Here is a 15,457-nt window from a genome sequence, read left to right as displayed (position 1 = left end):
GTTTTTGTTATTTATGGCACAGCTTTCTTATTTATTACACACAGTTGTTTATATTATATTATATTATATTATATTATATTATATTATATTATATTATTGTATTTTCTTGAATTTCTTTTGTTGTATAAAAGTGCCGAGTAATCATATGTGCCTGTAAATTGCCCGTAAGGACAAATAAAGTTTTGTTTTGTTTTTTACTTGAATCTTTCCCCAAGAGCCTTATTTTTATACCTCAGAAAAAAATATTCATACATGTTATTGATTTTAAGCACATTTTACCGATTGCGTTTCACTTTTAGTTTAATGTTGTCAAAGCGTTAGAAGTCTATTTTGTCCATATTTTAAGCTTTTGTATGCTATTAGTGTACTGTGAGGTGTATCATGAAATTACACGCAGTCCATTTCCGCAGTTGTGGCATTTGCTTTATTTTATACCTCACGTGTCATGCATGCTAATGATTTTAAGTACGTTTTATTAGTGTATTTTCCTTTTTAGTTATTTTTTCTCCTAACTTAAGAGCGTAAGAAGCCTATTCTGTTTGTATATTAACATTTAATAGCTTATTAGTGGACTTTATTTTTACTATGAAATTACATCCTGCCATTTCCGGTTTTAGTATTTGCTTTATTTTAATTCCACAAAAGATTTGATTATTAATATTTATATATGCTAATGATTTCAAGCACATTTTGTTGGATTGGTTTCCTTTTTCGTTTCGTTTTCTTACAGTTTATTACGTTAGATGCCTATTTTGTTGATATTTCATTATTTTATAGACTTTTCATGAAATTACATTCAGTCTATTTCCGGTTGTAGCATTTGTGGATTTTGTAAATGCATCCATTTGGAATAAATAAATAAATAATGACGTTAAGAAGTGTTTAATTAAACACATAGAGTTAAAAGTTATTTGTTAACGTGAGTATATTTTTGCAATTCATATAGCATACATCCCGATAGGTGGCGGTATTTAGCTTAGTAGTAGTATGAAATATACACGAAGAAGAAAACTGTCACCATCACTTCCGCTTCAGCTAACAACATGGAAGCAACTATGGAGGAGAATCAAGAAAATGTAATTCCAGGCGAAAATAGTGCAGCCAAGATACAAGAACGACTTTTAAAGCGGCACCAAGCGAGGATAGAGGATGCGGAACGGAGGAAAGAAGCGAAAGAGAGCCAGGTTGTCGCAGAAGAGCAGGGCGAGTATTTCTCTAGTGCTTTTAACAGAGAGCGGGCGGGGATAGAGGAGCTGCTGTCCGGCTGCTCCGGGGCGGACCGGGCCCTGGTGACTCAGCGGCTAGAGGAAGCAACGGCCAAAACTGCACAGCTACAAAAGTTTCTCAATGACAGCATGATGTTCCTCACGCAGTACGACCTCAGACAAGCCCAGGCTGCGCTCCAACAACTGCAGACCTCCCTTGCTGAAACCAGAGAGGAGGCTCTGCCCAAAAAGAAGTTTGCCTTTCGATCTCGTACTAAAGCTGCCGACAAAGTGCCTGCACCACCATCGTCAGACACACCCTCATCAGATACTGGAACACCTGTAGATACTGGTAGTACCAGCGTGGATGGAATGATAGTATCTGAGCAGTGTGGCTTCTCTAATATGGACGGTGTTTCTTTGACCAAAACAGCAGAGGAGATTCAGAAAAGAGATGTGCTTCTGACTCATTTGACCAACTGCAAAGTCCGTCTTTTTGGATCCCCTAGCACGTTGCACCTGAAGCACATTGACAGTTGTGAGATCCTATGTGGGCCGGTGTCTAGTTCAGTATTTGTAGACCACTGTAAAAACAGCACACTGGCCTTTCCATGCCAGCAGCTGCGGACACACAACACCACTGATACACAGGTTTATCTGCATGTAACCAGCAGAGCAATCATAGAGGACTGTCAAGGGGTGAGCTTTGCTCCGTTCTCCTGGTCTTATCCCACTCTGGAGGAGGACTTCAGTGTCTCTGGCCTAGACCAAGGCAGAAACAACTGGAGCCAGGTAGATGACTTTAACTGGCTAGCTGCAGGAACACCTTCTCCTAACTGGACTGTCATTCCTGAAGAATTAAGGAAAACTGATTGGGACTCAGACTTTAAGCGTAAAAGTCATGTTTTGTCAAACTAACCAACTGAAATTCTTTCAGTGTGCATACTCACCACCTTTACCTTTAGCTCCTACTGTTTTGCTACAGAAATTACACTGTGACTACATAAAACATCTTCATAAAGGAGTTGGTATTGCTAAGTCAAAATGTTTCTGACATCATTAACAATGTGACAAGGTTGGACATGGATACTTTATCATAAGTTTCTATTAAACAATGCCCAATCCACTGTTGAAACTGTATTTATTTTGCATTTATATTACACACTTTCATCAATGATACACGATCAGACAAAGCAAACCTTTTCTGGCTGTGATTATACCTGATTTTAAGGTGGTAAATTAACCTTTAAGTTTAGATGGCACTTGTTCTTGAAAGCACTGTAGAGATGTATTTGTTTACATTGTAATTAGTTGGTACAAATTTTGCTAAATTAGTCATAGAGACACACTTCTGATTCTTTCCCTGTAACAATTATCTCTATTTTATCTAGGATTTATTATTATTATTATTATTATTATTATTATTATTATTATATCACAATTTGTATTGTCATTGTAAAATTGGGTGGGAGTCTTCTTCCTAACCCCTATGAGAAGATTTCTGTTAACCTCTGGATCTGTTACCAGTAGAAACATTTTATCCAGTTTTAAAGACTAAACTTAAAGAAAGAACAACTTGATGCCATGATAAAACAGTGAAGCCAAAATATATGGGAGGTGGCATATGTCTGTGAGGAGCCAAGGGTAGAGCAGTAAACTTGTGTCTGATGGACACTTACTCATGAGCAGTAACTACCTATGTGGGAGAAAAAAACTGAGTGACCAAATCTCCCATGGATACATTTCTACAGCCTGTAAATGGAAACTAATTACAATTTGCTGAAAGGCAATTATGAAAATTTTCCCAGTGACCCAAATCTATTGTGCACACCAAAGCTTTACTCAAAAATATTAAAGGCTATTATGATAAAAATTACAGAATATAGTTTTATGATCAAGTAATTGTCATAATTACAGGGTTCGGTGAATGACCTTAAAAGCTTTTGATGATGCTTGGTGCAGCTACTCAATCAAACTTTTCACTTATAACTATTTCTATGTTCTTTAACCTCCTAAGACCCAGGAAATGTCAGCAAAGTACAAGCTTTTTTTGTTTTTTATTAAATAAGTGCCTATATTGGAAACATCATGATGCAACAGTTTTTTTCAGATGCAGTTTTTAAAATTTTTATGGAATGTCCTTTGTGGTGGACAGTTTTCTTTATATATATATATTTTTTTTGGGGGGGGGGGGGGGATAAAGTTGTGAAACTCTTGTCCACAAATGTGGACAGAAAACCCATAGCTGGGTCTTAGGAGGTTAAAGCTGCAAAAGGTTTTCTCATTAATCCAAAGCATTGCTAATATTATGTCTGTTATGCAGAAAGTTATTTTAGATATTAGTATTCCATAAGCTCATACAAAGAAATCTCAAAACCTACTATGTGCTTAAGTTAATAGACCATAAAAAGGGCTAAATGCCTCATTATTGGTTTCAAAACACTGATGCTTCTTTGGGGTGAATTTGAAATAAAATGAAAAAATACAAACAACTAATAGAGAAAATACTCCTTCCTGCTGCTGCCATCTACAGATCTCAGAACAGCACTAGTGCAATATGTGGGTTTTTAATTGTAATTGAGAGTAAATGCAATATAATACATGTTCTTGCAGAGGAAGACAAAGCTCTTGTTAGTACTATTTTAATGTGATGAAATACAACAGGCTGTGTCAATGCCCTCAAAACAAATTCCCAAATTTGATGTTTATTTTGTCTGTTTTTCTGACCTCTAACGTTGTTGGCATCCCACATGATAACATTGGAGCTCTCGTGTCCAGCCACAATGAAGGGGCCAGAATAGAAACCAATTAGTGAAAGGTCTGGCCTTGGTTAGCATAAGCATGTGGCCGATGATTGTGCCAGACAGTGTGTTTTCCATGTGCCGAGTACTTCAATAGACAGTGACAAGTTAATTACAGTGAGCATATAAATGGCAGTTCTAGTATGCATTATGGAAGGTACAAGTTTTTATGTGATCTATTCTCTGAATTCTTCCAGTTTGTCTGAAATGCATGCTTATTTAGGTGGTTAAAATAGGTTTCACTAGAGGGGTTAGTATGTGACCTCAATGCTTTTCTCAATGTCAATGGGTCAGTGAGACTTGAGATGGAACATTATTTGCTTAAAGCCATCCGGTGTGTTGAACTTGTGGACCCCTGGCAGTGAGTGGTCCATTATTAGCTCTGCTTTCATGTCCATGGTCTCTGTCAGCCATTAGCTCCTAGGGTGTTCAATTGAGGCAACCATAACCACGTGAACACACAAACCAATTATGGCCTCTGGCAGCAGCTTACGATCGAGCTCATCTTGTGTAGAAGGATTTTTGCAAATTGGATCAGGGTGCTTACAGGGACTTAGCATGACGTACTGCAACTTTGAGTTTAATCATGAGGTTCTTCGGCAATCCTCCACCTCTCGTGGAGAACTGAACATCACGATTGGCCTCACCTGTGTGTGAAAGAGCAAAAACCAGCCAAATTTAGGGTGAAATTTAGTTTCTGTCAGAATGGGAGTGAAGCTAGTCTTAAAAGAATAACTACACCTGTGCTCCTTCAGACCAGTCATCCTGGTCTCTTCATCTCTGTTCCTTTGCTGTGGGATGGATTACAGGTTGCACTGATTCTCTTGTCCTGTTGGACCAGCCAGAAAAAGACTGGGAAACAGGAGCGAGAACTTGGGGAACCTGCGGTGCAATAATCTCAACGAAGGGGCAACTTGGAGCTCCTTTTGTTTCTGATCATCTTTTGACTTTCTTGGTAATTGGCTTGGACACCTCTAAGGTTGAACAATGGTGTTGATGAAGGTCAAGTTTGATCTGAAAAAGCGAGTGAAGCTTGCTCAGACAGTTTGGTTCATGTACTGGTTTGCAGTAATGGCCGGCGTGCTGGTCTTCAGCATGGGCCTATTCTTCAAGATTGAGTTACGAAAGCGTTCAGAATTGATGGACAACAACGAGAGTCACTTCTTACCCAACCTGCTCATATGTATGGGTCTAGTAATCTGCGGCATCAATGCCTTCGGTGGGAAAGTCTGCTATGACTCACTGGACCCATCGAAGTTTTCGAAGTGGAAGCCAATGTTGCAGCCCTTCTTGATGGGCTGTATGGTCTTCAATGCTTTGCTGCTTGTTACAGCACTACTGTGCTTCCTGATGAGGATCCCTCTACAGTTCACCCTGGCTGAAGGGCTGAAGAATGGCATGAAGTTCTACAAGGACACGGACACACCGGGACGTTGCTACATGAAGAGGACCCTGGATTTGATGCAGATGGAGTTCCGTTGCTGTGGAAATGAAAACTTCAGAGATTGGTTTGAGATTCAGTGGGTTAGCAACCGCTACCTTGACTTCAGCGCCAAGGAGGTCAGAGAGTAAGTGAGAGCAAAAGAAATAATTTACCTCCGAGCACCTTCATAAGTTAAAAATTACAAGTCGGGGCTAGGAACAATTGCTGTGTATGAAACATTGGAGGCCAAAACACTCCCGCCCAACTTGGAGTGTCTTGAACAACTTTATTTGTTGGATTAAAAGAGTATAAAATATCACCACCTTTAAATTTCTGATGCATTTGTTAACATGAAACCTCAGTACATTTTTGTAAACATGTTTTGGAATCTATTTGCAAATGTAACAGTTCAGTATAAGTGGATTGCAGGTAAAGGAAGGCCACAGCAAGGGTAGTAATCACTTTTCCACCCAGGATTACCATCTCAGAAATGGTGACGGCAAGTGTTTGCAATGGGGTTGTAGCATTGGGGGCAAGGAGGGCACAAGAGGTTACTAGGCAGTTCTATGGATAAAGCTAGAAGGAGGGGCTTTGGTGATTAGTGACAGGAAAAGATATATGGGGTCAAACGTTCACAGGGGACACGGATGAATTTGTTTTCATATGACATGACTTTTTTGTCAGACCTGATTTGGGTAACAATTAATTCCCTGTGTGACTGTTTGTGAAAAAGAGTTTTGAGTACTTAAGTAGTATTTAATCACAGAGATTACATGTCCATGTCCTTCAAGAATCACTATCCTGTTCCGTCAGCAGAGGACATGGCTGTCATCCGGGGACATCACTGAGCAAAAAGATCAATTGTTGGCAAAGAGGAGTTTTTCTTGAAATTAATTATCTTTAATCATTTTAAGAGTCATATATTAAGGCTTTTTAACCTCTTTTGTCTGCCATAATATTCTTTTATAAGCATAATATAGCATTTATAGAATTTCTTGAGAATTATTTTGGATTTGTTCATGTGTCAGTGTCAGAAATCTCTGGTCTAATTCAGGTCCTGTTACAACTTTCTTTTCTAACTGAATATGATCAGTCAGTCATTGATAATCATGCTCATACATCATGCATAATCATTCATAATCAAGCATATCTACCTATAATTTAAAGTATGTTTAATTCACAAAGCCAATTAATATGAAACATTGATTGTGCTTCTGCCAGAAAGGTCTCATTTTAACCTCAGTGTGATATTGTTTAGCATTTTTTAATGAACCCTAGAAATCAATGAATGTGAATAAGAAAATGAAAATAGTTAGACTTACAAAAGTTGCTAGAATATAATTCCACTACTTACCTAAATGCTGTGTTGTGCTGCATTCCGTCATTGTTATTGTGTTATTTTTGGCTGAAAACAAGCCTAATATACACCTTCTAATTATACTTTGGGCAATTTTAGCTCATACATATTACAAATATAGCATGGTAAGGTTTTAACCTCTAATCCCCCCGACTTTCACCCCAATCCATCATAACCCAGTACTGACATGACACTCTTTCCCACCATCCTAGCCGCATTGGGAGCAACGTCGATGGCCAGTATCTGATGGATGGAGTTCCTTTCAGCTGCTGTAACCCCAGCTCCCCCAGACCCTGTATCCAGTTCCAGATGACTAACAACTCAGCCCACTACAGCTACGACCACTACACTGAGGAGCTCAATGTGTGGAAGCGGGGCTGCAGTGAAGCCCTGCTGTCTTACTATGGAGGCATGATGAACACCATTGGAGCCATGGTGGTGCTGGTCACTATGTTGGAGGTCAGGGCCAAAATCAGTCACAGTCCACTTAGTCACTTATGGGTTTTTTTTTTTTTTTGTATTTATACTTCAATGACGTGACCTTCACTTTATGTTGCATTTGAATGTTTTTGTTACACAGAAAATTGCAGTCAGTGTGTCCTTCTAGGATCTAGTGTTGAGACAAAGCCAGAATAAAACTGATCCAGAGCCAGGACACTTTAATGAATGGCCTAGTTTAAACACGCAAAGCCTTGACCCACTTGGCTTCCACTACCTACTTCCTTTCTCCTGTCATCTTCTCTACTTTCCACACTCCACCCACACAATCAGTTATCCACTTATTACATCTCTGAAACACACACACACACACACACACACACACACACACACACATATATATATATATATATATATATATATATATATATATATATATATATATATATATATATATATATATATATATATATATATATATATATATTCTCTTTACCTAAATATCATTCCTCTTGCCCTACTGTTAGGTTACCTTGCATGCCTTTGGCATGTCACCAGACACTTTCTTTTAATCTTTTAGCAGCCACATGGCCCTTCGTCTGTCCCCAACTTTCTCCTCATTGAGGTATCAGCATCAGTTGGTGTGATTAACAACTGAAGAATAGGTAGCCCATATGACAGAACAGCCTCAAACGTCTATGCACGAATCTATGAAGTCAGTTTGAAGATGGTTAAAGTTCTTCCAACTCCTCACACAGGCAATAAATAGTAATCGTGCCATTTAGATAACAGATAACCTAGAAATCCTGCTCTAAAAACATGGATTTGGGTGATACCATGGAAGCTGATCAGACGCACAGTTGGAGAAATCCTAGATTTAAGGGTAGTTATGCAATCCTCTGATTGCTGACACAGATACTGGGCTCAGAGATGGAGTAATGGGTTAATCTAAGGGAGGTGACAAATACACATCCACATCCTGGAGCTTAAACTCCTGATCTCTCGTCAGTTTTAAATGGCTCTGAGCCAATAGAACCTCTCTAATGGCAGCAACAGACACTTCAGCGGTAGATGTAAAGTAAAATGATTTACATATTAAGAATATATTCACAGTAGTGGTGCTGATTTTTGTTTGTCAGCCCTCTTTAATTTACAGAATTACATAATTCTTTTCTTTTCTCAAGAAAGAGGATGAGAGTTGCTTGCTCTGTTCCTTCTTTACTGTAAAAATGATGTAAAAATTGATAGTGGCTGATTAGGTTTTTATTCACTATATGAGCCACAAAAATATTTGAGTTGTTCAATTGCAGACACAATTTATGTCACAAAATGTAGATGGATCATAGGCTTTTTATAGAATTTATTATAAGCCTATAACAGCATGAACAAAATGTTTTTAATTTCCAGGTATTTTTTTGAGAAAGTCCATGGAGCTCAGCAGTGTACAGGTTCATATGCGCTGTATGTCTGTGCCCTGCAGGTTGCAGTGACTGTCGGGCTCCAGTATGTGAACAGCTCCTTGTCCAGCCTGGCGAACCCAGATGACCCAGAGAGCGAGAGTGAGGGCTGGCTCCTGGAGAAGACAGTGAAGGAGACGTTCACTGACATCATGGCCAAAATGAAAACAATGGGCAAAGGCACCAAGGTGGAGGAGGGGGGCGAGGCAGCTGCAACAGCAAGCTGAGCCAGCCCCTCCTGATAAACTGACAGCACTCCCACCTGATGGGGAGGAAGGGGACGTGTGAGATTCTCACTTTTTCTACCAATATTTATGTAGACACAACCTGCTGCATACATTTGGCTATGAACTCCTTCCAATTGCACTCCCTACACCTGGACTCCTCGCACACAAAATATGGTATATCTGTACACTGAGATAATGACTAGAATGAATTTTGGTTTTCTCATTTAGTTGTTTTCCAACCATGTAAATCTGTCTTCATCTCCTGAGTTGCTTCACAGCATCTGTTTAAGAGGTTTACTGTTTTGGGTTCTTATGCTCTATGTGTTTGGATGTTTCCTTCATTTTTTTCTCCAAAAAATACAAGAGGAATTGTTTAACTTTAATATGTGTTGATTTATGTCAGAAACTTTTCATTCACAAGTATATAATGTTTTACTTGGTGTTGTGTCATATAGTTTGGTGGGAAGATCAAGCACTTAAACACCATACGGGGAAAGTGGTTGCTATGCAACCCCCCTCTCATGTGAACCAGAGGTGCAGATGGAAGATATTTACAGCCCATAAAACACATTGTTTTAGTTGTGTTGACCTGCCTATAGTTTCTTTTTTGGCTTCTAACTAATATATAGACAAAAAAGCAAAGCAAATTAAAAACCTACTCACCTCTTTTTCTACTCCAGTGCACCACTGTCCACAGTGAAGACTGGCTAATACTCCTGAGATGGAGTCAAATTCTGAATTGAATGAATCAGTATGAATTGTGCATGAATGTTGAGACACACTGTCAAAGAGTGAGGTGTGGGAAATATAGGGTGAGCCCGGGAGAAAAATGATGGGCAACTCCAAAACGAGTACAGAGGCTGAATAAAATTGGCAGCTAAATCTTGCCTCCTGACCCCTGTACAGTTATATCAGATCCTCTTTGTTTCCCTTGTGCTTTCAGTACCTGTATATTCACATCTATGTATATTCTAACACCTGGGTTGATGTCTTTGTACATAGTGTAGAAATTCTGAAAAATTTACTTTTTTAAAATAATGTAATTAATCTAAATCTTTTATTCAAAACAATGTAAAGTTTGTTTTTTTCCATATGAAACCTTTTTTTTGGTTTTGTGTGTCTGTGTAGAAAAGAGATTATGCTGATTGTACACATGAATAAAGGAGTGTAGAGATGTGATGAGTGAAATGTTGAGTTTTCCTGACCTTGAGTCACACAGACGTGAGATCAAGAGGCAAAGTGCGCTGTGACTGTGGCAGGGTTCCTGATTAAGTCAATAGGATAAGAGCAATTATGGCATTACTGCTTTCACATGGGCATCGGATGACTCTTCACATGTCTCATGTAAGGACATGCACATGTGTGTGAAGGAGGGTTTATTCACCATATAAATGTCTTAAACAATATTTAGCAAGTAGAAATGTTTATTTGAAATGATGCTGAGAATTTTTTAAAATTCATTTCGTAATCTGCTGGTTCAATAAATCTGGTTCTAGAATACAAACAAAATCTTTAACTCAGTCTCTCTGAATTTACCAATGACACCAGTGTGCTGATTATTCATATTCTTCAATCAAAATTCCCTATTAAACACAGCACCAAGCAACTATTCTTCAAACTCTAGATATGAGGAATGAGGAAGCATGATATCCAAGTCAGTGTGGCTTAGTAAGAGCAGATGGGAGGGAACTGTGAAAAGTCAGCATGAACGATAAAGAGGCCAACTCTGCACGGTATTTTTGTTGGACCAAAGCACATAACCAGCGCTGAGCAGATAAGAACCCTAATCGGCTTTAGATTAGCACGAGCCCCTCAACCAGGTGAGCAGGTGATGTCCTGCTGCAGGACTCACGTCACGGAGACAGAGAGACAAAAACAAATGGGAGAAAGTAAGGATTAGAGTATTATGAATTAAAAACCACTGGTAGGACATTAAGCACCGTACTGTTCTTTCCATTTAATTATAGAATAATGTGAAAATGGCTAAAGGTACTGAATATTGACTAATGAAAATGCTAAAAACAAGAAAAAAAAGAAAACCCTGCTTTGTCTTAACAGATTTTTATGCAATTGGGTTAAATAAAAATGTCTTATAAATTGCATTGTTGTATTATTTTAAGACAGTTTCTGCTTTATTATGGGGCATACATGCACCAAACAGTCTAATTAGGCATTACAATTACATGTTAAATCCCTTAAACCTTAATAGTTCCTAATTAGAATAAAAACAGGCTTTTGTGTAAAGCCTGTGGCTGACAACTGAACTATAATCCCATTTCCTAATTTTCTTTAAAGTAACAGATTCGTGGAAATTGCTTTGTTAACATATTCATTGGGTTTATCCATCAGTTTTACTCACAGAGACCATTTAGGTCTTGTCATGAAGCCAATACCCAAGCTGTGTAGTTGTCAGAAACACAAATAAACTGCTGAGTGCATCCTGTTTGCTGTATTGTGCTGCTCTCTGTTGGTGAATGCAAGCAACAAATACAGGCAAAATCATATATCCACAGCATGCAACTTTAAAAATCATATATATGAAAGTACGTCTGCTGCTCTTGTGACTCTATGTTATGATAATCCATTGTGATAATTATCTATTTTTATTTTTCTGTTCATATTTTTTATTTATTTATTTTTTTTTATTAAGTAGTTGCCCTGAATCAACAGATGATTGGTCTTTTGCGCTGAACAGTTTCAGTTACACCAAGTCTCCACCAGGGGGAGTCTCTCCATCATTGATGCTGTTGCTCTCACTCTTATAACAGGGAGGGTCTTTGATTGCTGGACAACCTAAAGAATGAAGAAAATATGTTACAGGGTTGAATTTAATTAAAAGGAACATATATTAGGCAGTAGCAGTTAAACTGTGAGACTATGAAAAACTGAATAATAGGTGTTGTCGTCATTGGTGTGTTTGTCTTTTTGATCTTATTATTGGTAAATAGGTTTCTAATCAATCTGTTAACAGTTTTAAAGACAGTTAAATGGTTCATAATCTTTGAGAACACAGGGTGGAATAGACTGTTTTGTCTATACAACAGTCTGACGACATCACATTTTAGACTTTCAAGAAGCTGTATCCAAAGATGCAATGCTAGATATATAATAGAAACACAGGTCTTTTACTGTGGGAAAAGTACTAATACCATAGTGTGAAAATATTCCACTACAAGTAATTTGTATGTCTTATCATTAAACTGCACATGAAGAATGAAAAGTAAAAGTATTCATTGTACTTTTAAATGGTGCCTGCCAGTGTCAGACTCTTCTGGGTTCATTTTACTGCTGCATTAATGTGTATGTTACATTTTACTGCTATAGAAGTTTAATGTTAAACTCCTTTAAACTATTTTGGGTCGTTTAAGCTACACCTATGAATTGTATTCTATAAGATCATTGAATGTTTGCTGTTTCATTGTCCTGTGAGAACTATATAACTCTAAAATTCTTGAGCTCAGAAAAAGTGTTGAGTTTTGTTACAGTTGATTTTCCATTGAATCTAAGTAAGTTTTATTAGTATACAACTTACATATAAGTAAATATACTTAATTTAAGAAGTAGATGGTTGTTCTCAATCCATAAACTAACATAAACATCCTTCATGTTATCACAAAAGTGAAAAATTAACCTGGCTTTTGTTAAACTGGATGGAAAAACTCTGCTCTGAGAAGTTACTAAAGCTGTCAAATGGAATGGAGTAAAAAAAAAGTATGTATTTTCCTTTGAAATAATTGTCACATTTGTATGTATATGTACAGTACATTAATAAAAGTACTAGCCTTTCACCACTGCTGTAATGCTGTCATCTATTTGTTCAGACATTTGTAATGTAGATTAGAGAACCAGTTTCATAAATGCTATAGAAGAAAAATGTGAGTGATGAATCAATGCTTATTATCAATTATGCATTAAGCAGTTGCACTAATGAATACATGCAGCATAGCAGACATTTATGAATTATTTACAGTGGTGATGAACAATCAAAAGCTAAGATCATGTTGATTGACATGTGCTCTAATATTAACTGTTTAACCTTGTGGTTTCACCCAAAGGTCAGGAACACTGTGGCTTCCCGCACAGCTCCCACATCTCACTTTACACTTCACCATGGCTGAATAAATATGGCAGACAGAAAGAAAAGCAGAGTGAGAGGCAGAGAGAGGCCCGTGACTGGTAGATGTGTGGCCTGCTCAGAGGGGCATTGTTAGAGCTATGAGAGGACAATGCACTGCCCCCGCCCTGAATACTCGCCATACCAGCTGACCAGCTATTACCAACACTGCTGCCCCGGTACAAGTCCTGCAGCTCCACACATTCACACACACACACACACACACACACACACACACACACACACACACACACACACACACACACACACACACACACACACACAGACGCAGATATGGATGCACTCAGTCCTCAATCATACATTTATTTAGTCTCATGAGGCAGAAAACTCTGTGCGGACTGAAGAGAGAAACCAGGTGGGAGGCCAAAGCTTCTGACAAAAGGCTTAAGTGAAGGCATGCATGGACACACACACAGAAGCAACACAGTGTGGTGTCTCGCCTCTGTGTCTGTGATTTACAGCAAGTTAAGTTTAGACACTAGCACCTATCTGTTCTTTCTGCAATTCAGTGACATTTCAGTAGCCAAAGCAGCAGCCACCCAGAAAGAGCAAAAGACCAGCTCACACCATTTTATCAGTTTTAGGATCATCCTGCCCAGAAATCAAAACTAATTATGATCTTTTCAGCAAAAGTAGCACTGAAAAAATATAGAATCAAGCATGAATTACAAGATAGGTGATTGAAAGACAGCAAAACTACTGATTAAATGTACTTTAAAATAATATTTCTCATAGATACATAAAGTGGGGTCAGATTCAAAGATAAATTGCGAAAGTTGAACCATTAAAGTCAATTTATATATCAGATTTCATACAACCATGCAACCCAGAGTACAAAGATTAAGGCAGGACAGGTGAAAAAGGCATAATCTGGCATTAATAAAATGATGAGATATCAGAAATTAAGCAGAATAATGACAAATACATTAATACATGTGGACAGATTGTCAGAAAAAAATTAAGCCCATTAAAGTAAAGCAACAATGATGGGGCAGATATAACTCAGCGTTTCTTCTAAAACTGTCCACAAGGCAAACCAGTTTCATTCCCTTTTAAGACAATCACTGGAAATTCCCATAATGCATCTCGGCAGTGCCTTCTATTAAAAACTCCTGTTTTAAAGCCCTGCCTTCTTTCAACCCTTTTATCACTCCTGGTTTTTAATGCAAACCAAGACACTTACTGATGTCAACCGGAGTTTTCTACACATAAACAATAAACATTTTTTTTTAACACTTTTTTTTTTTGTATATTTTATGGACTAAAACAGGCAAAAGAGACACACAAAGATACACTTTGTACACTAAGAACACCAAGACACGTAAAGACATGACCTTGAGATGTCTATACATTATAATATACATTTTGTTTGGCATTCTACGCACTGAATCAGATAAGAAAAGACACTTGAAGATGCCGTGTTGACTTCAATAATCACATTTTCACTATATTTATGCAGTACATCAGGCAAAACAATATCAGCTCTTTTCATTATACAATGAGCATTTCCACTTTAGACATTTTATACACTAACTTACACACACTAAAGTCCCAGGTTCCACCTTAAGATTTATGCATATTACAATGTACAATGTCTTTTTTACATTTTGTTTGATATTTTATACACTGAATCGGTTGAAATAGATACTTGAAGATGCCATGCTCTGTAAGTAAGATTTAGCAAGTAATTCAATGAGATTTGCATTGCTTTCTGACATTTTATACACTAATGGTCCTTAGAGATGCCACCTTAAAACATTTTTTACATTTTATACACTGAAACAGATAAGAAAAGACACTTGAAGGTGACATATTAGGTTTTATATGAACTACAATGAACATTTTCACTTGTTTTATATTTTACGCACTAAATCAGGCAAAACAATGAGATGTTTGCACAATACAATGAGCATTTTCATTAGTTATTGACATCTTACTCATCACACTTACTTACCTACTACTAGAGACATAACGATTACTGGTATAATGATAAGCTGTGGTAAAATTGCAGACAGTTATTATTATAGTTTAAATTCTGATTATCATGATAACCATGTTTGATTACCGCACTTTTAGGGGAAAAAACGCCTAAGTAAAGATCTGCTTTTATGTCAAATATTTGAGTATAGTTTTAATTTATTACAATTTTGATTTTATATACCTAATATTTGGAACCAACATGCACTTTTAAAGTCTTTGAAAAGGTTAGTGAAGCATCTGTGTGTTATTTATGCAATAAATTATATACATTTTTCAAATCAGATTTTTTTTTTGTGTGTGTTTTCTGGCCTATAGTAGTTTAAAGCGAAAAAAAAAAAATAATAGGCACATGAAATAGATGAAGTTGTGCTGAAAAAAAAAGGTACCAAACATGGGTATTGTAAACATTTGTTTAAATAGTATATAAAGGCAAA

The 15,457-nt window shown here is 37.4% G+C and overlaps 2 protein-coding genes across 2 annotated transcripts; both read left to right on the top strand.

Moving 5' to 3' along the window:
• The first annotated feature begins 923 nt into the window (after window positions 1-923).
• tbcc (tubulin folding cofactor C) lies at window positions 924-2,336 on the top strand. Its single transcript, XM_030122005.1, has one exon. The coding sequence runs from the start codon at window positions 1,044-1,046 to the stop codon at window positions 2,121-2,123; it is 1,080 nt and encodes a 359-aa protein (XP_029977865.1). The 5' UTR covers window positions 924-1,043; the 3' UTR covers window positions 2,124-2,336.
• Window positions 2,337-4,993: 2,657 nt separating this feature from the next.
• On the top strand, window positions 4,994-10,356 carry prph2a (peripherin 2a (retinal degeneration, slow)). The gene is made up of 3 exons (XM_030122006.1): window positions 4,994-5,574; window positions 6,999-7,245; window positions 8,705-10,356. The coding sequence occupies exons 1-3, from the start codon at window positions 4,994-4,996 to the stop codon at window positions 8,906-8,908; spliced, it is 1,032 nt and encodes a 343-aa protein (XP_029977866.1). The 3' UTR covers window positions 8,909-10,356.
• The last annotated feature ends 5,101 nt before the right edge of the window (window positions 10,357-15,457 follow it).

This window comes from Sphaeramia orbicularis, chromosome 19, assembly GCF_902148855.1.
Source record: "Sphaeramia orbicularis chromosome 19, fSphaOr1.1, whole genome shotgun sequence".
NCBI lineage: Eukaryota > Metazoa > Chordata > Actinopteri > Kurtiformes > Apogonidae > Sphaeramia > Sphaeramia orbicularis.
Note: the sequence above shows the minus strand (reverse complement) of the source record. Positions and strands in the feature narration are given on the sequence as shown.